At 40.8% G+C, this 21,933-nt stretch overlaps 1 protein-coding gene across 2 annotated transcripts; it reads right to left on the minus strand.

The window, feature by feature from the left end:
* Positions 1 to 932: 932 nt before the first annotated feature.
* sec62 (SEC62 homolog, preprotein translocation factor) lies at positions 933 to 20,388 on the minus strand. 2 transcript variants are annotated; one of them, XM_036596069.1, is made up of 8 exons: positions 20,332 to 20,388; positions 11,688 to 11,796; positions 11,247 to 11,352; positions 7,566 to 7,773; positions 6,590 to 6,685; positions 6,012 to 6,072; positions 4,989 to 5,108; positions 933 to 4,515 (listed from the first exon to the last, which is right to left on the minus strand). In XM_036596069.1, exons 1-8 carry the CDS (start codon positions 20,365 to 20,367, stop codon positions 4,037 to 4,039), a joined length of 1,215 nt encoding a protein of 404 aa, XP_036451962.1. In that variant the 5' UTR covers positions 20,368 to 20,388; the 3' UTR covers positions 933 to 4,036. The 2 variants fall into 2 exon arrangements, with proteins under 2 accessions (XP_036451962.1, XP_036451963.1); XM_036596070.1 differs by lacking the exon at positions 20,332 to 20,388 and adding an exon at positions 17,276 to 17,432.
* Positions 20,389 to 21,933: the final 1,545 nt, after the last annotated feature.

Below are 21,933 nucleotides of genomic sequence, written 5' to 3' on the forward strand. Positions count from 1 at the left end.
TGAACAGCTCTGGCGTTTCACACCAAACCACTCTGAACCCTTTCATACCTTTTAATCATGCAGAAAATGTGAAAAATTGTTGGAGTTGCCCTTCAAGAGTTTTTCTCTGGCTTTAATGGTGAGTTTGGCGTCTTGGACAGGCCAGTAAACAAGTTTGTGCTTAAAGCTGCGTAAGGATGCGTGTACAATAGCGCCTCACTGTGGCCAAGTGGCTCCATCGCAGGACGGCTCGTCTGCTGAAATCTGCAGCAAACATACTGTGAAGTGAGAATGTTTGTGTTAAAAAGCTCACCTGAATTTACTCTTAACTGGCAAAGGGGAAGTCCACTGATCTTTAAAATTCCTGCATAATTAAGTGGTTAAGACGTAAACAGAGCGGTTTGGTGTGAAACACTCTGTTCAAGAGAAACTTACCGAGTCAGAACTGTTCACAGTGGTGGTGATAGGAACCAGACGTCCACCTCTAAAAGCTCCCTCACAGAAAGTTCCTACATGAAATGGTTATGAATTCACTGCCTGATGACTGAGACACTGTGGACATCATGACCCCTGGTTCCTATCACCACCACTGTAAATGAACATCAAACCACTCTGAATGAGTTTATTTACATCTTAACGACTGAATTATGCAGACATTTCAATTAATCCCCTTTAAAAAGAAGCCAAACTCATAGTATAGACAGAATAGTTTACCTTCAGAGTAAATTCTGCTGTATAAGGTCACAGAATGTATAGCAATATCTATAGCGTTAATATTATAATCCTAATTCACATTATTTATTTCTGCACTTTCTGCATTATTGTCATCAGCAGTACCTGTTGTGTGGTCTGTAAACACTGATATGATTATCTACTGGAACACAATACTTTTTAGTGTTTATGTAATATTGTAAATATGTTTATTCTGACAAAAACAAGCAATAAACAGTCTACAGTAAATTAGCATTCTATGTTTTATTGCAATGAAAGGATACAGGGATACTTTCAGACACTTAAATTATACTCCAGAGGACAGTTCTCACGATATTTGGATAATATTGATCCAAATATGCGCGACTAAGTAGCTGAAGACGAGTTGAGCGGGTAAAAAAAAAAAAAAGATTGACAGTTTTTTTCTCTGGTGATTAGAAATGAGGCGACGCTGCACGTATTAATACGTTATTACACAACAGGCTGACAAACACTCGAGAACAGTTTCTTCTGTGGACGATCTCCCGATATCGAGAAAAAGGGACCGAAAGGGAAACGGCTACTGGCACGTCGGCATCGCGTCGCCCTCGAAGAAGCGACGAATAAGGAGAAACAGAAAATGATGAAAGCAGCTCGACAGAAAAAGAACAAGGAGAAAAATACGCTGAATACGTCAAACAGACCAGGTTTTCAGAGGAAAATACTACAGACTCACTAACCTACACGGTTTGACCCACAGGAGCGTCCAGTTAGAGCTAATTAGCATCCATAACATCCTGATGACCGGCAGCAAGACAAACTCTGACCTCTGTGGGCTAGTAGAGCTGACAGTGGGGCTGAACGATTCATCGCTTTTATATCGAGAGTTTTATTATAGAGCGCAGCATCATTTTAAACCAATAACCTGATAACACAGAGCTGCAGACCAATCAGAAGCAACAAAACCTTGTTCTGTGACATCACAAGAAGTGCTGGACAGTGTGTAGGGCTGGGCAATATGACGATACACATCATTATCGTGATAAATTACATCACAGTATACTTTTCTGATCGTATCCTGTATATCGTCAGTGCTTGTAGACACTGACCAACTGCTGTTTTTATTACAGAGAGAGTAAAATTAGTGCCGTTTAACTGGATTTAAATCTTGCCAAATATGGAATAAAAATCATTGTGTTCACAGTTTTTGATAGTATTTTTAAGTTGTAGCTCTACTGGCTTTTTTTTCTCTGTATCGTGAAAATGTCGAATCATTGCAATATTATATTTGCTATATCGTCCACCTCTAACAACACATCACTATGCTTTTCTGAGTGTATACTTTAAAAAAAACTCCCAACTGCATGTTTGATTACAAAGAGAGTCTAATTAGTCCTGTTTAATTAGATTTAGTGCAGCTCAGTGTGTGAAATGAATAGTAATTGGATAGTTTTTGATGGTATTTTTAAAACGTGGTCTTGCTCTGTCTGCTCTAACTTATCAGAAAAAATAAATATTGTGATACCGTTTCAGAAAAACCGTCCTGAAGTATTGTGATGTTACGGTTTGCCGTATCGCCCAGCTCCAAGTACAACTATCCGGTAGTCTGACACACTCGGTGTTCACACTTTATGCCAGAAAAAGTGGACGTTCAGGTCTTTTGGGCCAAAAAACAGGCCTGGAAATTGATTTATAGAAAATAATTGCATTTAAAACGCAGGATTTTCCCCAAATCGTTCAGCCCGAACTGACAGTATGTTTGCTTCGTTTGAAGAGACAGAAAATACAAAGAGAAAAATAAGATTAGAAGAACTAAAACTACAGGGCGGGATCTGAGGACCAGCGACAAAAAAGACGACTAAACCGCCATCGTGCAATCTGAGTTCTGTGCGTTAGCTGACGCTCTACGTAGGTAAAAAATATTGCAGAGAAATGAAAAGCTGCATCATACATTATAATAGTTTCCTTTTTTTAAAAAAGAAAGACAAAATAAACAAAGGGCACATTTCATCACCCCTGAACTCCCAGCGTGGATATAAGATATATTTGTAGAGTCAATATTGAGAAACAATCTCTTTAAATATCTCAGTCTCAGAGTAAAATGAGCACTAAAGTAAAAATAAGAAAAAACAGAATTCAGCTGTAATTAAAGTTATTATTATTATAATTATTATTATTAATATTATTGGACCTTGGCCCCGTTTAGACCCAAAGGAGCTGGAATAATGTCTTTAGGGAGCGACTTAATGTCCCACATCGTACTACACTGTTCAAACTTTGGCGCTCCAGTTCAGACGTTGGCGTAAAGCTAATTTAATCGGTAGGTAAAATTTCCTGAACGGTCAGACTTCAGTTCACAGGCAGAATCGTAAAGGGAGGAAGGCGCAGACGGACCGATTTAGCAGTAAAGACGTCCTCAACCGCACGGAAAAGGGCTTCGTTTTAAAGCTGTGTTCTTTAGCGCAATAAAAGTCTAAACCTCACATCCTGGCAATTTAAATATTCAGATGGGGCTCTAGAGAGAAAAACGCATGAAATTCAGTCTGTAAACATCCGAATTTTAGTGACAGGGCAGAGCAGCGTCTCTCATCAAACCAGCTAGAAATAAAAAACGTACTGTGGTGGATTTTGGCACTAAATGAAGTTTCCTCATTCATAATCCAGCCTATCTTAGCCGTCAAGTCCAGCTTCCAAAAACAGGTTTCATTTTGCCTGAAAGGCTGAACTGAACTAGTGTTGAATACTAAACGTTTATACGATCACGAGAGCTGGAAATGTGAGAGACGGACATCACGTACTGAAAATGTACATTAAACAACACCTGCTTGCTCCAGAGCTCCGTCTGATCATTCACACATCTGCAAAAAAACGAGGAAGGTAGAAGAAAACGTTGGTCCAACTTGAGTGAAAACTAGCACCGATTTAACTCAAACGACGGCGACAGCCTAAGAGAATCTTACTGGGTTTTTCAGAACGTTTTACTGTGGCAGCTTAAGCACTTCGCATGTTTGCATCCTCTCCGAAAAGCAGACGTCCACAGTGAGGCTTCAGAACCTCTCCAGAACCTCTGCAGACCCAGAAAAAACAAACACACAGATACAGACAGACGGGACGCTACGCTACGCAAACAGCATCTTTCCTTTTACGGGGGCTTTGAAAATAAAACTGAGCAGGAAGAACAAAACAAAAACAAACAAAAAAAAAAGCCACGGAAATATTTGCATTGTCACCGAAGGCGTTTCTGCTCTCGATTTTTAACCTTTGACCCTGTTTGTACATTTTGTAGTGGAAGATCTCAGTCTGAACGTGAAAGTGATGGGGAGCCTCTCTGAAACCTGACGTTAATCCGAGTCCGCGCGGAGACGCTTTACGTCTCGACAGTCAAAGGCTTCGTCTCCTCCTCCTCTTCCTCTTCCTCCTCCTCCTCCTCCTCCTCGTCCTGCGTGTGCTGCTCCAGCTCCTCGCGGGTGATCATCTCGAAGTCGTTCCCGTTGCTGTGCTGCGACCCCTCGTCCTCCCGCCGCTCGCTGTCCTCCGTGTCCGAATTCCGCCGCTCCGTCTCCTTCACCTCCTCATCGTCGTCCTCCTCTTCCTCGCCCTCCTTTTTCTCGCTGTCTGATTTATCCTCGCTGTCGGACTTCTGCGCTTTGCCGCTTTCCGAAGATTTGCTGTCAGCCTTGTCGCCGCCGCTCTTCTTGCCGCTGCTGCGAGGACCCTTGTACTCGTGCGTGTAAAGAGGCCGGAACGAGTCAATGAAGCCAACATCCGCTGTCAGGTTCGGCAGGAACCAGAAGTGATGACGTCCACCCGTCACCAGCCAGATGATCAGGAACAGGATGCAGCGAGCTGGAGGGGATGGGGAGCAGTTAAGTTAATGAGTAAAGAATGAGCTGAAATATCTGACTGAGTAATAAGAATGAAATATAAAATATTTTCAAGCGGTAAAGAATTTTAACACAAGTTCTGCAACAACAAATATATTTTTTACATCTTCCCTCTGGAAACAAAATACACTCAATCGTCCACTCAAATGCTACGGTATAAAACAAGCTTACAAAATATTACTCTGTTGGTATTTTATGTTCACTGATACACGTCACATATTGAAGCACCCAAACATCACTGTGGAACTGAAAAAGCACCTAAATGTAAACCGTCCACATGTTGGCAGTCACACACGGTGTAAATCAGCCTTAAAGGGGGAAACTGCTGGATTTTTCACTGAACTACATCCATCATTAACTGTGTGGACTAAAGCAGCTGAAGGCTTATGATGCACTGCAGCTTCTCCAGTCTGAGAATCAGAGCTTTATCCTCACCGACGGCGAGGAGCAGGATGCTGGCGACGAAGCAGCCGGCTGCGACGCTCAGGTAGTACACGCCCACCCTCATCTCCGCCGGCCACAGGGGGAACAGCGTTGCAGCGATCACCGCAATCACTGAAACACACACCACATATGATCACACACACGGCACACTGGCTCAAACACACCACACCTCTCACATACACAGCGGGGGACATACACACTACATACACGTATACAGACAGACACACACACATTTCTCTCAACAGGGTGTCTGCTGGAATCACCGTTAAAACCCTATTCTGTGGGATCAGTTGTCCATGAGGAGGTGGGTGATGTAGTTATTACCTCAGTGATTTTATTTCCATCTGAACGCACCATATTGGTCATTTTTACCACCTGTGTGCTTCTGCTTCAGTAAAGATTCTGGTGGATTCCATAAAACAAGCCATAAAAATTACTTCAGGTTATATTAATTAATATATAATCAAGATTTTGGGAAGGGCATCATGTGTTTCCTCCCTCCTGGTGACAGACTGGAGGTTGCAGGGACAGTTTTGGGAGGGGTTTTATTTTGTGTGGTGTGTAAAATGTTCTAAATGAATAACATAAAGTTAAGAAGTTTGGAGTTTTTTTTACACCTGAAATTAAATTTTTTTGTTATTACAGAGTAAAGTACCAAAAAGAGTACCACTGGGTACCAGTACTGGCGCAGATATGAACAGTACCCAGCGCTGATTGTGTATTGTGAAAATGCTGCAGTATGTTTTTGCTGTTTGGCCCACCTCCACCTGAGCCCACCTCCACCTGAGCCCACCTCCACCTGAGCCCACCTCCACCTGAGCCCTCCTCAAACACCTCCAGTGCAGCATAGAGTCATTAACCAAAACATTCTAACACACATTACACTCGGGACAAAGATCATAAATATGATTATATTAGCGCAGCCTGAATCAGAAGCACGGCCAGCTGACTGATACGTACTGAACATGAAACCCATCGCCCTCCTGTTGAGTGAGTGGACCTGTGTTCACCTACCCAGTATCAGTCCCATGGCGAAGGTTTTGAAATGTACTGGGTCATAAATCCAAACGTAAACCTACAGAGATCAGAGCACAAATAAGGGTTAAACAAACGTGATGAATCTGATTTTCTGATCTGCACTGGGTTTTTTTCAGCCCACAACAGTCTGACGTTAAGGGTGTTTCACACCAACATGGACTAAACTGAACAGAGTTTAGAGCTAATCCAGGATTTCTAAGTCTAGGTTTATTTTAAATCAAGTTGTGTTGCACCACTTAATTATGAACACAGATTAATCAGAGCTGTGGATTCGGGTCATATGACTTGGGTTCGAGTCCGACTCGAGTCACGAATTTGATGACTTGAGACTCAACAAAATCGAGAAAGATGACGAGGCTGTGACTCGACTTTGACTTGAAAAGCAATGACTCGGACTGTAACTCAGACTTCAGCCTTATGACTCAGAAAGACTCGAGACCCAAAGTGGAGGGAACATGGCAACATTTTCCTTGCTTTTGTGATGTTCACTTCAAAGTCAAAACCACAAAAGAAACAAGGGACCACAGGCAACCCTGAGGGTTTCTCCTCTTTACCTCGTTTCCATCCAGAAACAGCTGGTCCTCATGAGGCTCCAGTTTAAACTTCTTCTTCACGTCCTTCTTCTTCTTCGGTGATCCGGGGCTGTCGTCCTACAAAAGAAGAAATCAGAGATGGGACCTCCAGAGATTTCTCTTACATAGGAATCTGTGAAAACGGAGACCATGAGATTTCTAAAGGACTCCGCCCACACAAGCCACTGTCTGTTCTCACAGCTGCCGATCGGTCTGTAGGCCTGTTACTGCACCTCTGAGTCATCATCATGATGATCTCCATGGACAATCCACACCTCATCCACATCAACAGAGTCACTCTGATCTAACTGCACCTTCAATCTAGCAAATCTATACTCAAACATATAGACTGACATCTTGTGCATCTTCTATCCACATCCTGTATAATCTGGAATATATATATCAATATTCTATCTCCTGTGTATCTGCATCTCGTTTATCTAACCCAGACTCACTAAGTGCATATATGGAAAGTGTACAACTGTTTATATCATAGCTTTTATGCTTTTATTTCATAACCTATATTACTGTACAAACCTGTATACTGGAATGGTGCAACACTGGGGTATACTAATGTGTATATTGTGTATGTGTGTATATATTTAGAGTCTATATATAGTATAGAGTACAGAGTGTATGTGTACATACATATATACACATATATATATATATAGTGTGTGTGTATATATATCGCGGGTCGCGGTGGGGTGCTGGAGCCTATCCCAGCTGTCATTGGGCGGAAGGCAGGATACACCCTGGACAGGTCGCCAGTCCATCGCAGGGCAATATATATATATATATATATATATATATACACACACACACACTGTACTCTACATAGACTCTAAATATATATTTATGTTTTTTGAATATCTACGTACTACAAGGGCGCTGCGCACCTGTGTAAGTGTGATGTGACAAATGTGATTTGATTTGATGAGAAACAAACGAGGCTTACGCTCTTTTCCTTCTCCTTTTCCTTCTTCGTGTCCGAGGCCTCAGAGTCCTTCTTTTTCTCCTTCTCTTTCTTTCCCTTTTTCTCCTCCTCTTTGCCGCTGTCACTTTTAGCCTTCTCCTTCTCCTTCTCTTTCTCCTTCTTCAGGTCCTTCTCTGGCTTCTTCTTCATCACTTTCAGAGCTCGGTGGAAGAACTGCTTCTTCAAGAGCCTAAACGAAGAAATCACACGTTCCCAAACAAACACTCAGTGACATGCTGAAGATACGCCGTGTGTCGCGATTTAGACCAAAAACAAAAAACCCAACACAACGTTCAGTTATAATCTGTGGGCTGAGAACGCTTAATGTGACACTGTTCACTGATCAGAAATAACAGTATATTTGTGCTTTTTTTTGAGGGCATGTTTTAAGAAGCAACAAATGGCCAGAGTAATTTAATACCTCTTAAATTTCATTGCTTTGACTGCTGGTCTATGGGGTGATGCAGATACTATCATTACAGCCTCCCTCACATTTGTTTGTGCTTTCAGTGTTACACTTTTAATGTGTCTGTGTGTCAAAAACCAATAAATATTCAATAACAAAAAAAAAAGAAGCAACAAATGTTGGACAGTAGAGTTGCAACGGTAGAGATTTTCACGGTACAATAACAGAAAACATCACAGTAAACGGTCTTTCATAACAGTAAAAGCAGGATTTTAGTGCTGTTGCTGGTTGAGGTGGAGCTCTTTTGAGCTTTTTTGTATCCAACGAATGATTATTTTCAATATGGATTAACCTGTTGATTATTTTCTCCGCTAATCAATTGATTGGTTTCTAAAAAGTCTGAAAATAGTGAGAAATGCCACCACAAGGTGTCATACTCAACCACTAAAAGGGCATATTAAAAAATTTCAACAAATCTCAAAAAAAATGTTTCATTTTTAACAAATATTTTGCTACAAACTGGACTGGCCATTGTTTATTCAAAATATGCAAAAACTTCAGCAGTAAAATACAAGCACTTATAGCAAACGTTTAAATATTACATGAATACTTGAAATATTCCAAATTAAAACGCCTCCAGGAGCTCGGCCTTTTAAACCTACCTGTTTGCTTGAACTAGACACCTGGCATCTTTTCTTTGCTGCAAGTTCATTAATTCTTGGGCTCAATTTCTGAGCTGCCGAGCTTACATTAGTGTTCCTATCGGCTAAACTGCAGTTGTTCAGTCAAAGGTTCCCTACCGGACAGCGCAGATGTAGCCCAGAAGTGGGAAATTATTTCGAAAGTGCATTTTGAGATCAACGTTTAAGTGTGTACACGTTTCCTCGTCAGGATTAAAGTTATAAACGGGACACAAACTCTGATCTGCACGTTTCAAGAAGCAACAAATGTTGAACGTCAGGGCTGCAGTGGAGATTTTACGGTATGATCACTGTAAAAATCTCATACCGCTGGACGAACATTTGATTTGTGTTTCCTCCTTTAGTGGCCATTTTATTTTTAGAGGATGGAGTTTGGTGATACCACTCTCGCATCTCTCTGCCATTTTCTCCACTGCCTGTGTGTGTGTGTGTGTGTGTGTGTGTGTGTGTGTGTGTGTGTGTGTGTGTGGTGCCAGTTGTCGAGTCTGCATTTTTTCCCCAATGCCATAATAAGCAAATGTTCATCGTGTAACAGCCATCACTTTTCATGCCTCAGTATGAAGAGACTACGCTGAAACCCTATTGGACGTAGGAGCTTTTCTGATCTCGCCTTAATTCTGACTCCAAGCACAGCTACAAGTGGGAGGAGCTGATGGACGACTCAGACTGAACGTGGTCATTTCCCGGCTGCGTAGGCCGCTGGCAGAGTATTTATTACACAGTCTGGCTGCAGCACAACATACGCAACCATGTACATCCCAGTACAGACTTTATCATCATCTCACACAGCGTGATGCGCAGTGAACTCGCCACCCATTTTAATACCGTTGTCATTTCCTCTTGAGGGACCCTCAAAACCACACGTTACAGTTTTTAACCACTGCAGGCTTTTAAAAAAGGTAAAATTTAGGCAACGTAAGAGTTCAGCAGCAGAACCTGCCCAGAAATCACTGCCATCTGATGCGATTCCCTTTTCAAACCCCAAAAAAGTTGGCCAAAGCTGTTTATGAGTCACAGTAATAAAATACCTAAAATGTTTACCATGTCAAAACTTTAGTATTCGATTTGCAACGCTAAAAAAGGCTTCTGCTAACACACTACTCCTGCTGTTACACATGATGGCTGACGAAAAGCCTTTATTCTGCTAGTAGGGATGAAAGATTTATACAAGTGCAATTTTCATATCAGACAAAATGCTATTTTTTTTCCTCCCAATTTTCTCCTTCTTTTTCAGGATAATGGTCTTACCCTTGGCTGCTGTACACAGCCAGCCATGCATCTGGCTAACATTGACAGGGTTATAAAAAAACCTACATGAGCTGGTTTATTATTTACAAACAAAAACACTGCAAACGTACACATTAGGTGTTTAGCTTACAGGGTAGCACTACCGTCAAAACTTTTATGTTGCGCTCATTCGTCCAGGTTCAGTGTCCTAAACCTGGCAACCCGCGTGAGCTTTAAATCTGGGGAGGAGGGGGCGAAGCACACGCCTCTCTCCAATATTTTGAGTTTGGACTGCAGTACCCATTTAAAATGCTTACTGTCGATGTTATATACTGCTCCTCATAAATGAATTATAATGCTCCTTTACTTTCCAGTTTTCTCCCAATTTAGTCGTATCCAGTTTACTTAATAGTAGAATTAGGACTCCCTCAATCACACGAGACCACCAGCTCTAGGAGGGTGAAGGCAAACACAGGCTTCCTCTGAGTCCTGTCAAGCTCCACAGCATCTTTTCAAACTACCACTAATGGACTGGACAGCTGAACGTGCTCTGAGGAGAATGTTGACCGTCCTGCCCATCCTGAGAGAGCGAGGACAATTGTGCTCTCTTGGACTCCCAGCTACGGACGGCTGCAGCATCACCGGGTATTGAACTCGCAATCTCCTGATGACAGGACCAACGCTTAGACGGCTGCGCCACTCAGGAGCCCAAAGCTGCAATTTTTACTATAGAATACACTCCAAGTTTTAAGAGTGGAAATTTACCCTGATAACACGGAGCTTGTGAACTGCTCAATGAGTTGGACCAACAACTAAACGCCCTGTACTGTGACATCACAAACACAACTTAGTGCACCACATACAGAACTGGAGCCTTAAACAAACGGACCTCAATTTACAGAAAACAATCGCAATTTAAACCACAATATTGGACAGGAGAATCGCAATTAGATATTTTGCCCAAATTGCTCAGCCTCATCTGCTGGTTTGCATGGCTAGCTGGGTGCGTGCATTTCAACATGCAATCTTTGCTGTCTGAAACCGATTTTGCAGCTTCACAAAACGTAGCTCTTTTCACTTTTTGGTAACATTAAATTAGTTCTGAATGACCAGTAAACCAATTTATTTGTGCATATTCTTCATTGAAAATGGTGAATATTGGCAAAAGGTGACCAGATGGCATGAAAAATTGCAAATTTGTATGAAAAACAGTTCTGAAACTGGGATCTGGACTACTGTTTTCCTCTGTGTGTGTGTGTGTGTGTGTGTGTGTGTGTGTGTGTGTGTGTGTGTGTGTGTGTGTGGGGTAAACAGAGCTGCAGGAAGCACCTGTTGCAGTAATCCACAACCGATTCTCTGGTGGTGAACAAAGCCTCCTCACCCTTCTTCGCTTTGGCCCACTTCGAGTCGAGGAGACAGTCCACAGCTTTGGAGGCTGATCCACAGAGGAAAAAGACATTTCAGTCAACAAAAGTGTTTAAATAAAGAAAACGGATCAGAGCTGAAGCTGGAGCTGAGATACGAAAGACAAACTTCCTTTTACTCGCTTTTTATTTACACAGCTAAAGAGAAAAAGTCGTAAATAAGAAATATTACGTGAACTCAAAGCATCAAAGCAAAGAAGCACTAAAGACTTTTCTTACTCTGAAGTTCATTCAGCACAAATCAAATAACCTTCCGCTCAAACGAGCAGAAGCTTAATAGCGAGCAGAAAGAACAGATTAAACTATTCAGATCGAAAAAACAGAGGTGCAGATCCAGACTACTCACCCACAAAGTAGTCGACTCGATGCCCCATCATGTTGGTGGACTTGGTGGGGCAGTTAAACCGCAGGTACTTGGCCACCGCCTTCTCCTCCTTGGTAGGTTCGCTGACCTCCTGAAGTAAAATAACACATCTGGTTAAAAAAGTTTTCAAGAACAGCTTCGCCAAGTCCAATCATCACCTGATGCAACTTAAAGGGGAATATTTTTTAACATAAAAAAACTTTTTTGCTTTATTTATAATTGTTTATATTGTTATTTTTTGTGGATAGTTTATGTGAAGGATAGATTATATTTTATATCTTATATTTATATCTTTAGTAATACTAATATATATATATATAGTATTTTTTATACAGTAACAAGTAACAAACTGGATTAACGAGGTTAATTACTTGGTTAATTCTCTTCTTGTTACGTCTTTAGTGCCTTGCTCTCGCTTTGCAGCAGTAGCACTGCGAATTTCCCCACTGTGGGACTAATAAAGGATTATCTGATCTTAATTCCACCAATTTTTCAAAATGTAGGAACTTTCTGTGAGGGAGCTTTTAGAGGTGGACGTCTGGTTCCTATCACCACCACTGTGAACAGTTCTGACTCAGTAAGTTTCTCTAGAACAGAGCGTTTCACACCAAACCCCTCTGAACCCCTCTGAACCCCTCTGAACCACTCTGAACCGCTCTGAACCTCTGTTTACATCTTAATCTTATCTAATCATGTAGAATTTTTGAACAATTGGTGGAGCTCCCCTTTAAGTCCTTCAAGCTTCACCGCCATAGCTGTCTGGCACAGACGAGAACGTGACAGTAAACAACAGGAGGAACCATGATTTCTAGCGCAGAACGCAGTCTGTGGAGAGAAGGGCTGTAAATGTATCACTGAGAAACACAGTTAGAGGATCAGTGCATGACAATGTGTGTTTTTCATAATCTTAGATATTCTGATCTAAAGACTTGTGCTTAAATGCTTAAACAGGAGGTGGAGTCAGTAGGCAGGCAGTGTGTAATGATTGATAATCATAATTTAATTCTGTGATTCAGTCGTGGCTCAAATCAATATTTTCTGAAACTGTACAAATCAGAAAAGACTGAAATTGTGCCTTATGTTAAAACATTAAAGGTGCAGTATGTAAGATTTAAAGCACACAGCTCTTTTCCTGTCCTGTTGTGGCTCCGAAGCAGAATCAGGTTTGTATGTAAAAATAAAATAATCCTCCTTTACAGTAAAATAAAGCTCTGCTGATCGTTCAACACCTTGCCTTCACCCTCCTAGAGCCTTGAGCAGTCAAAGAACCATCTGAGCACCTCCTCGGCCCCTGAAACTATTCCCGTGCTTAATCAGGCTGCGCTCCTCAGGAAACAACAGAGAAGCCAACTTCATTAAAAACGGTCTGAACTCAGGACACACGAGCCGAGTTTCAGTGGAACTCGCTCCACCCCGGACTCGAGCTGGACTCAGTGGCCTGTTTTAGGCAGCTGAGCTCCATTCATCATCCACACAGGCTGCTCAGAAGAGCCGAGAGAAGATCTGAGTACAGCTCAGATCTGGAATAAGAGAAGGACTAAATACATAAAAACAAAAATCACAAACCAGGTCAAGATCAAACACACTGACCGGACAGAATGGGGGAAAGGGGAGTATTAATAAAGACCAGCGCAAAAAACAAAACAGCACTGCAGACGAGCTCCACAGCGACGTGAGGTGCAGAGCTCAACACCTCGGTTTCCATGGCACAGTATCAGCATGCACACCACGGAAATGGAAATATATGCACTGTTCGGATTCTCTGACGGGCAATGCTGCCATTCTGATGCAGAAAATGGTTTTCAACGCTGGAAAAGACTGAAACTGTGGTGTAAAATGCAGAAAAGAACGTCTGGCACATCCACGTTGGCAAAAACATCTATATTTAAGCATCAATACTGATATACCAACAGATCTGTGCCCACAGAGGGGCACTGTGACAACGCTAAAGCAGAAATGGCCCTGCAGTCATTTTCGTTTTAAAAACGTAATGAGTGTGTTTACATGCACTCAGTAATCTGATCATAATCGCATTTCTGCAGTTATCTGATTATTCAAATGGTCATGTAAACACTGTACTCAGATTAAAAAATCTGATAAAGAGGCTGGATTTTAGCTCAGTAATCAGATTTCTCAGTGCATGTAAACTCTTACTCTGATTTCTTTCAGATTTCTCAGTCTGAGCATGTGCGAAAACCGACGGCAGTACCGAAAATAAGCGAGCAGCGTCGCCGCGAGATGCAGTATAACACTTTTGGAGCACTGAAACCAAATACGACATGAAGGATTTAAATATTCAAAAAAGCCACTCATGAAGTTTGAGTTTTACGTTACGTTTACGTCTCGTCTTATTCTGTGAGCTTACTGGCTGGTTGTAAAGCAGAAATCCGATTACTGTCTGACTCATGTAGACCTGGAGTTTTCCTATTATCTGATTACTCAAGTCCAAGTAAATGTGTTGATTAGATTACTGACAAAACCTAATTTTCTGCAGTTATCGGATTATTAAGTGCATGTAAACATTAATTGTCATATTATTAATCTTCCAAAACAACAGGTCTCGTTCAGTATCTCCCCGAGTCTGTTCTTAAATGTGTTTTCGAGAAAGTTCCTAAGAAAAAGTCTGCGTCAGATTCATGTCGTGTTCTTAAAGCGCAGACCTGTTCTCCCCTTTGTGCTCTTGAGTGTGTAGATTCTGTTCTTACCTCAGAACAAACCCCACATAAGAGAACAGTGGTGAGTCAGAGTCTTCGTCTGTTCTTAAAACTGTTCTTTTTAAGAACGGTTGGTGAACGAGGCCCAATGTTAGTATAAAAATAATGCACAAATTAGGGATGGGAGGTAATATGGTTTACCATGGTATAGAAATGATGACGTATTTCAAAATTATTGTCAAATTTAAACAGATAAACAAACACATTCCACCCGTTTAGATTTAGAGGGTTCACCAATAGGTGGCGCTATCAGAAAGAGGGGAAATCAGATCCAGAAAAACTGAGCATGACAGCAGCTCAGCCGCCGCAAAGAGCCACACACAGCAGAACCAAACGTTCTCCTCTGACCCGAAACACAGCATCACAATGCTGCAGAAGACGACCACCATACGGCAACATGGAGTTACAGATGAACACTTGGCATGTTCAACGCTTCCATGACACAATATCAGCACACACTGGAGATGCGCCGATACCTGATCCTCAAATATATGCAGATACCAAGTACTGATACCGATACTAACTCTAACCTAACTAACCTATAAGCCCTGATATTTAAACGGTTTTAAATACTTTATTTTGGTAAAATCTATGTTCTGCATCACAAATAAAACTCAGCTTGACTGAATGGCTAAACGTAAAATATCTTTTTTTGTGCAAAACAGTTAAAAACAGAGCTGAACAGTAAACTATGGCACCTATGATAAACCTGTGGTGTTTACACTTCAGCACACAGCAGCTTCTCCGGCTCAAAAACGGAGCTGAATGTTGTTTCACAGCTGAATTTCTTGAGTCATTTGTCCAATTTGAGCAACTCGTTAATTTGCGCTTAAGCGACGGGCTGCGAGACCCCACTGCTGAGTGAGACAGCTGACTGACGGAGGCCACCGCAGGCGGGGCTAGAGGACACACAGACCTGGCTAGCGGGCTGCTATGCTAAAAGCTAAATCAAGGCTGACGGCCTCATTAGCCCGAGAGTCCGGCAGCTCCTTCTGCTCCCTCGGAAAATGTTCCATAATAGGAAATACAGAATAAATTCTATATTATTCACAGGGCTGGGCAATATGGAAATACATACTGTTATCGTGATAAATGATGTCACAATACAATGATTTCAGAACACACTGTGTACATTGTCAGCGCTTGTAAACACTGACCAACTGCATGTTTCATTATATAGAGAGCAGAATTAGTCAGTTTAACTGGATTTAGTGACAAATACGGAATAAAAAGTTTTTAAATATAGCACTACTGGCTCTTTTTCTCCGTTCCGACTGATCAGATGAAAAATATCACGGCATATCATGTATCTTGAAAATTTCTTAAAGCATCACAATACATTTTTGCCTTATCGCCCGGCTATAATCAGTATCCCCATTGCTGATACCGATACTGTGTTTATGTGCTGGTATCGCTGCAACACTCGCATGCACACCACAGAAAACCGAAATCTATGCACTGTTCTAATTCTCTGACAATGCTGGAAAAGATTGCAACTGTGGTGTAAAATGCAGAAAAGAACGCCTGGCATATGTATGTTGACAAAAAACCTCTATATAAGCATCTATATAATATCCACACTGCAAACACTCAGAATGGCACTGTGGCAGAAACAGCACTGCAGGTTCTGCTGAAAAAGATTATTACTGCAATAAAGATTTATCACACCCGCTGTATCTGTGCTGACAACAGCTGACAGTGAGAGAGTTTACTAGAGCTGGGCAATATGACTACATATATATATATATATATATATATATGCATCTCAGTGTGTGAAATGCTGAATACTGGATTCATAGTTTGTGATAGTACTTTTCAAATGTGGCTCTTAATGTTAGGGCTGGGCAATATGACAATATATATCGTTATCGTGATAAATGTTACAATAAAGTGTGCTTTTCTGATCATATGGTGTTTATCGCCAGTGCTTGTAGACACTGACCAACTGCATGTTTCAATATAAAGAGATTAGTCTGTTTAACTGGATTTGGTGCCAAATACTGAATAAAAATCTCTGCGTTCACCTTTTTTTTTAATGTCGCACTGCTGGCTCTTTTGTCTCTGATCAGATGTAAACAATATCATGCCATATCATGTTTGGCGAAATTTATCTAATATAAATAAATATCTAAACATTCAAACAAAGTGTGAGTTTACACCTCGAAACTTCAGCTTTGCAAATATTATAAATTGCTGTATGAAGCATAAAATACCTCCAAACTGCAGACTAACTAAAAGGAGGCACCCTTATTACTAATTGTATACTGAACCACATCATTCGAATTGTTTGAATTTAATTTAGCTTTAACTTTTTAGCCATAATGTTCCATAATAGGAAATACGGAATAAATTCTATATTATTTATAGGGCTGGGCAATATGGAAATAAATATCATTATTGTGATAAATTCTGTCATAATACAATATGCTTTTCTGAACATATCATGTATCGACAGTACATGTAGACACTGACCAACTGCATGTTTCATTATAATCAGAGTAAAATTAGTCAGTTTAACTAGATTTAGTGGCAAATACTGAATAGTATCACAATATTATATTTTTGCTATATCGCCCATGTCTACCTATTTGTTATAAGGTAAATATTAGATGTCAGAAAAATTAGACATCATGACAAATCATGTATCAGAACTGTTCCTGAAGTATCGTGATATTACACTGTCATATCGCCCACCTCTCGGGTTTGCACGACAAAACATGAGCACAGACGCTTCAGGAAGCGGAACGTGCCCTGCCTGGACGCTCCAACTGGCAGTTACGGCTCTGATCCGAAATGCAACACTGCAAAACATAGAAACGCATGTTCTGCCCAAACAGCCGGACTGGCACTGCTCACCCAGCTGGCCTGCCAAGCGCTGATCTCTCTCCTCATACGCGTCCACTGCTTGTTTTGATCTAGTCAGCATTCAGAAGCACTATGACCTTATTATCCTAACTCCACACCTCAGCTGGAACTCCCAGTGATTACACGACGAGGAAAACTGCATCAGTGCCAAGCGGCCGCGGACACGTAGCTGAGTGTTTGCTCAGCACTGTTGACCCTGAATTTCAGCCGGTTGCGTCATAAGTTGGTGTGTTTTATGTATAATGTCCGGCTGGAGTGGACAGTGAACTCTGACCACTCTCATCACAGAGTACACAGTGCTACAGGGCCAAACTGTGACAGAGTATCGTTAAAAAAGTATTGCAGTGTGATTTTTCGCACCGTATCACCCCTCCTTAAAGGCGCTTCACAGTAACAGACACCTTTATGTTAACGAGAGCATTAAGAAACAAATCACTACTTTTTATATTTACTATCCAGAACCACCAGTGAACCTACACGAGTCTTCTGAGTTTATATGGAATGTTGATGATGGAAAATAGTGGAAAATCTGAAATAATAAGTTTTCTTTGGGGACTATTTTGCCTCACAGCGCCCTGCATGTATCCCTCCACCATGAATGGAGTTTAAGTTCTCTAAACTATCATAAAACAGTGTCTCAGTCATCAGGCAGTGAATTCATAACCATTTACTGTAGGAACTTTCTGTGAGGGAGCTTTTAGAGGTGGACGTCTGGTTCCTATCACCACCACTGTGAACAGTTCTGACTCGGTAAGTTTATCTAGAACAGAGCGTTTCACACCAAACCACTCTGAACCGCTCTGTTCACATCTTAACTGTTTAATTAGGTAGAAATTTAAAAATTGGTGGACTTCCCCATTAAGTTTACAACTACATGCTGGCATAAGTTATGAGGAATACAGTACTGCAATGCTGCAAAAACTCAAAATAAAATGTAGACTGTGGTCAAACATTTACTGTAAAAACAGTACTTTGATAAGAATATCTAAAAAAAAAAAAACATAACAGTAGCTACACTCAAAGATGGTTATTCAATGGTTCTCTGGTTCTATTTAGAACCATGAGTTCTACATAGAACCATTATATTCTCAAATTGTTCTTTGCATGGTGCAGTGGTTCTTCAGATTGATGCAGAATGTGTTGTATATGGTTCTATATAGCACCAAAATGGGTTCTGGTACTGTTATGGTGTCAAGGGTGGAACAGCAGAAGAACCCTTTTTGGTGCTACACAGAACCATTTTCAAAACTGTTAAAGGGTTCTTCAGTTTGATGGTGAAAGTGCTGTATATGGCTCTTCATAGAACATTTTTGAAAAAGATTCTACGTAGCATCAAAACGGTTAGATAGATAAATACTTTATTGATCCCGACGGAAATTTAGCAACAAGGTTTTTAGGTTTGTAGGTTCACAAACCTGGCATCGTAACAACAGCAGAACCCTTTCCGGTGTTACGTAGAACCATATACAACTCATTCTCAATCAATCTGAAGAATCATTTCATCATGCACAGAACCACTTAAGCATGCAATGGTTCTATATAGAATTCCTGGTTCTAAATACACCAAAGCCTTGAAGAGCCATCTTTTTTAAGAATGTAGTAATGCAATCTGAGAGTATATTTGAGAGTCTGATGCCAAAAACTGCACATTAATGACAGATAAAGAGCAGAAATTAAAGATGCATAATTTTAAAAAGACTATAAAATAGTCATAATTTGTGAAAAATTCATGTTATTTTGTGTGTTAAACTGCTTTAATTTTGGAACACTTTTATTTGTTAACTGTCATCCACCGAGACTGAGGGGATCAGTCTGAGTATTATATTACATTACGTGTCCGAAATACGGTCTGAGAGGATTTTAGGATCTGAAGTGAAGCTGGGCACCAACGCCAGACTAATAAGGCAGAACAAATTAAGTTTCGTTCACATTTACTACTCTATGGTGGTGACATAAGCTATGAGGAACACTGCACTACTGCAAACACAATAACAGTAAACTGTAATTACGGTCAAACAGTTACCGTAAACAGGACAGAACATTAATAAAAATACATTAAACAAATAAAATAAACTAGAGCTGGGCAATATGACGATATCATCAGTACCTGTCTGAATAACAAAAAGAGCTTAATGAGTTGGATTTAGTGCAGTGTGTGAGAAATATTGCATACAAGTAACTGGATTCGTAGATTTTGGTGGTATTTTTAAAATGTGGGTTTACTTTGTCTGTTCTAACTTATCACGATATTTATTTTTTCTGACAGCTGATACACCGTGTATCGTGAAAAACTTAAGTATCGTGATATACATTCTTGCCGCATCGCCCAGCTCTAGTTGGAAATACGTTTGCATAACGGTCAGCCAACAGCAGTGCAGTTTGGAAGCATTTTGTCGACAATTAAAACTGTATAAGTTAGAAAAATGACTCAAAATGGTCAGAATTTGTGAAGAACTCGTGTTATTTTTGTGCGTTAAACCAATTTAACTTAAAAACACCGCTCCGTTTAGCGATACGCTCAGACACCGAGGGGAAAACTTAACTACAGAATCTGAGAGAAGCAGTCTGAGAGGATTTTAACGAGTCCGAGAGCTGCGCGCCAACAACGACAAATAACACCTGGATGCGTAAATCAGCAACAATTCGCGGAATATTTTCGGAAATGTCCGTTTTTGCGGTGTTTTCTGAGGTGGATGTCGTTAGCCGCCAGGCTAACCTGCGCGCTGTGTCGAGGAGCTCGCGCGTTAGCGCTCTCAAAGCCCGCCAAGGTAAAGTGTGAAAACTCTACTGCTCGCGGTGCGGCTCGCGCGCTAGAACGCTTGTTACGTGGCCAGAATTCCAACGCGCGTGCTGAAACCGCGAGCGTCAGTTAGCTTATCAGCTAACGCAAAGACGCCGCCTGAAAACAAACGACTTCGGCGGCGTTTTCCGCGTCCCGGCCCCTGAAGAGACATGCAAGCCCCCCAGCAGCGCGACCCGGCGGGAGCTACGCCTCAGCCGAGCCCCGCTTTGCCCGGAACGCGGCGTTTATTCGGCCGCTAACGCACCTGGATCCGCTTCTTCTGCCTCCTGCGCTCCGCCATGACGCCACTCAGCAGGTCACGTGATCGCGAGAGGACGCCCCAAATCCCGCGTAGAGCGCGGACGTCACGACGCGCTCCGTGATTGGACGACGCGACGTGCGCTCGACAGACTCTGGCACGGGATTGGACGATCGAAATTAAAATACCGAATAATGTCAAACCACTGATAAATACGTGTTTATTTACTTTGTGTATTCATTAATTTTTATTAATAATAATTAATAATGAAAAATCTTGTTGTTGTTATTATTATTATTATTATTATTACTGCTACTACTATTATTACTACTCACACTTCCTATAATAAAAAATACTGGGTCTGGGGCACATACCTAAATTCTGAGAATTCATTCATATATATATATATAATAAAATAGTATTGCATAACTCTCAGAGTTTAGGTATCTGAGCATTTTCAATGATCTTTTGTTGACTGTGAATCTCTTTACCTACTTTCACATCATCTCTTTATTCTTCACTCTATTTTTTGCATTGTTATGTTATTTGTCTCTTATTTTAATGCTTGTTATCAGTCTGTGTTTGTCCGGTCTGTTCAGTGTGTTACTGTCACACATGTGTGACTCACCAGGACTGATTCCTCACGTGTGACATACTTGGAGATTTTATTTGTCTATTTCTATGTGTGTACGTACTATATGGTAATTATTTTACTTGGTTACTTTAATCTGTTTCATACTTTCAAATATCTTTTATTTCTAAGTAAGTAAAATGATTATTTTATTGATATATCATTATGACTATTATGATTATTATAATGATTTTCCCTCCTTTCTCTCTGTTGTATCGTGTGATTTCTCTGTCTCTGTGGGTCGTCCCTATAAATAAATAAATAAATAAAATAAAATAATGTTTGAACCTCTTTATTTATTTTGTCTGTGTAAAACAACAACAACAAAAACAAAGGAATGGTGCACAAGTATCATAAAAACAGTAATAGAACTTTACATTAGAAACGCTTGAGGAGAAAAATAAAAGCTAATTTATCACTTATTTACAGTAGATATAAAAATATGCAGTAAATATAAATACGATATTGACTAAATTAGAACTTTAGCGGACTTAATTCTACCCAAACTCCTTTTCCACACCTGCAGAGCTCGTCAGGTAATAAACACTGTAACTCTCAGTAACTTTCGGTGTAATGAGTCGAGTTTCTGTGTCGTTCCACCTGAAACTCAAAGTCTCACCGTCTGTCTAGAACCTGCATGTTTTTCTCTAATAAGATAAGAAGCGTCACTGATGTCTGTCCTGAAAAACCTGTTAATGCAGCCAAACATTAAAGTACAGATGCTGCACTCTTCAACAAGATGGTTCTTCAAGGGTTCTTCAGTAAAGACAGTGGTTCTATATAGAACCATGAACATTCAAAGAACCATTTGCATGCTTAAGTGGTTCTCTGCATGGTGAAATAGTTCTTCAGATTCATGGAGAATGTGTTTATGGTTCTATTCAGCACCAAAAAAGGTTCTACTATTGTTAAGATGTCGATGTCGTTGTTGCTATACAGAACCATAAACACACATCAGTCTGAAGAACCATTTCACA

This window comes from Colossoma macropomum, unplaced genomic scaffold, assembly GCF_904425465.1.
Source record: "Colossoma macropomum unplaced genomic scaffold, Colossoma_macropomum, whole genome shotgun sequence".
NCBI lineage: Eukaryota > Metazoa > Chordata > Actinopteri > Characiformes > Serrasalmidae > Colossoma > Colossoma macropomum.

Coding starts and splice junctions, on each gene's coding strand:
- sec62 (XM_036596069.1), bottom strand. CDS start 20,367: ATGGCGGAGCGCAGGAGGCAGAAGAAGCGGATCCAG. Junction 7,774..11,246: donor GTTGTGGATTACTGCAACAG/GTGCTTCCTGCA, acceptor TTCTTCGTTTAG/GCTCTTGAAGAAGCAGTTCT. Junction 6,686..7,565: donor AAAAGGAGAAGGAAAAGAGC/GTAAGCCTCGTT, acceptor CTTCTTTTGTAG/GACGACAGCCCCGGATCACC.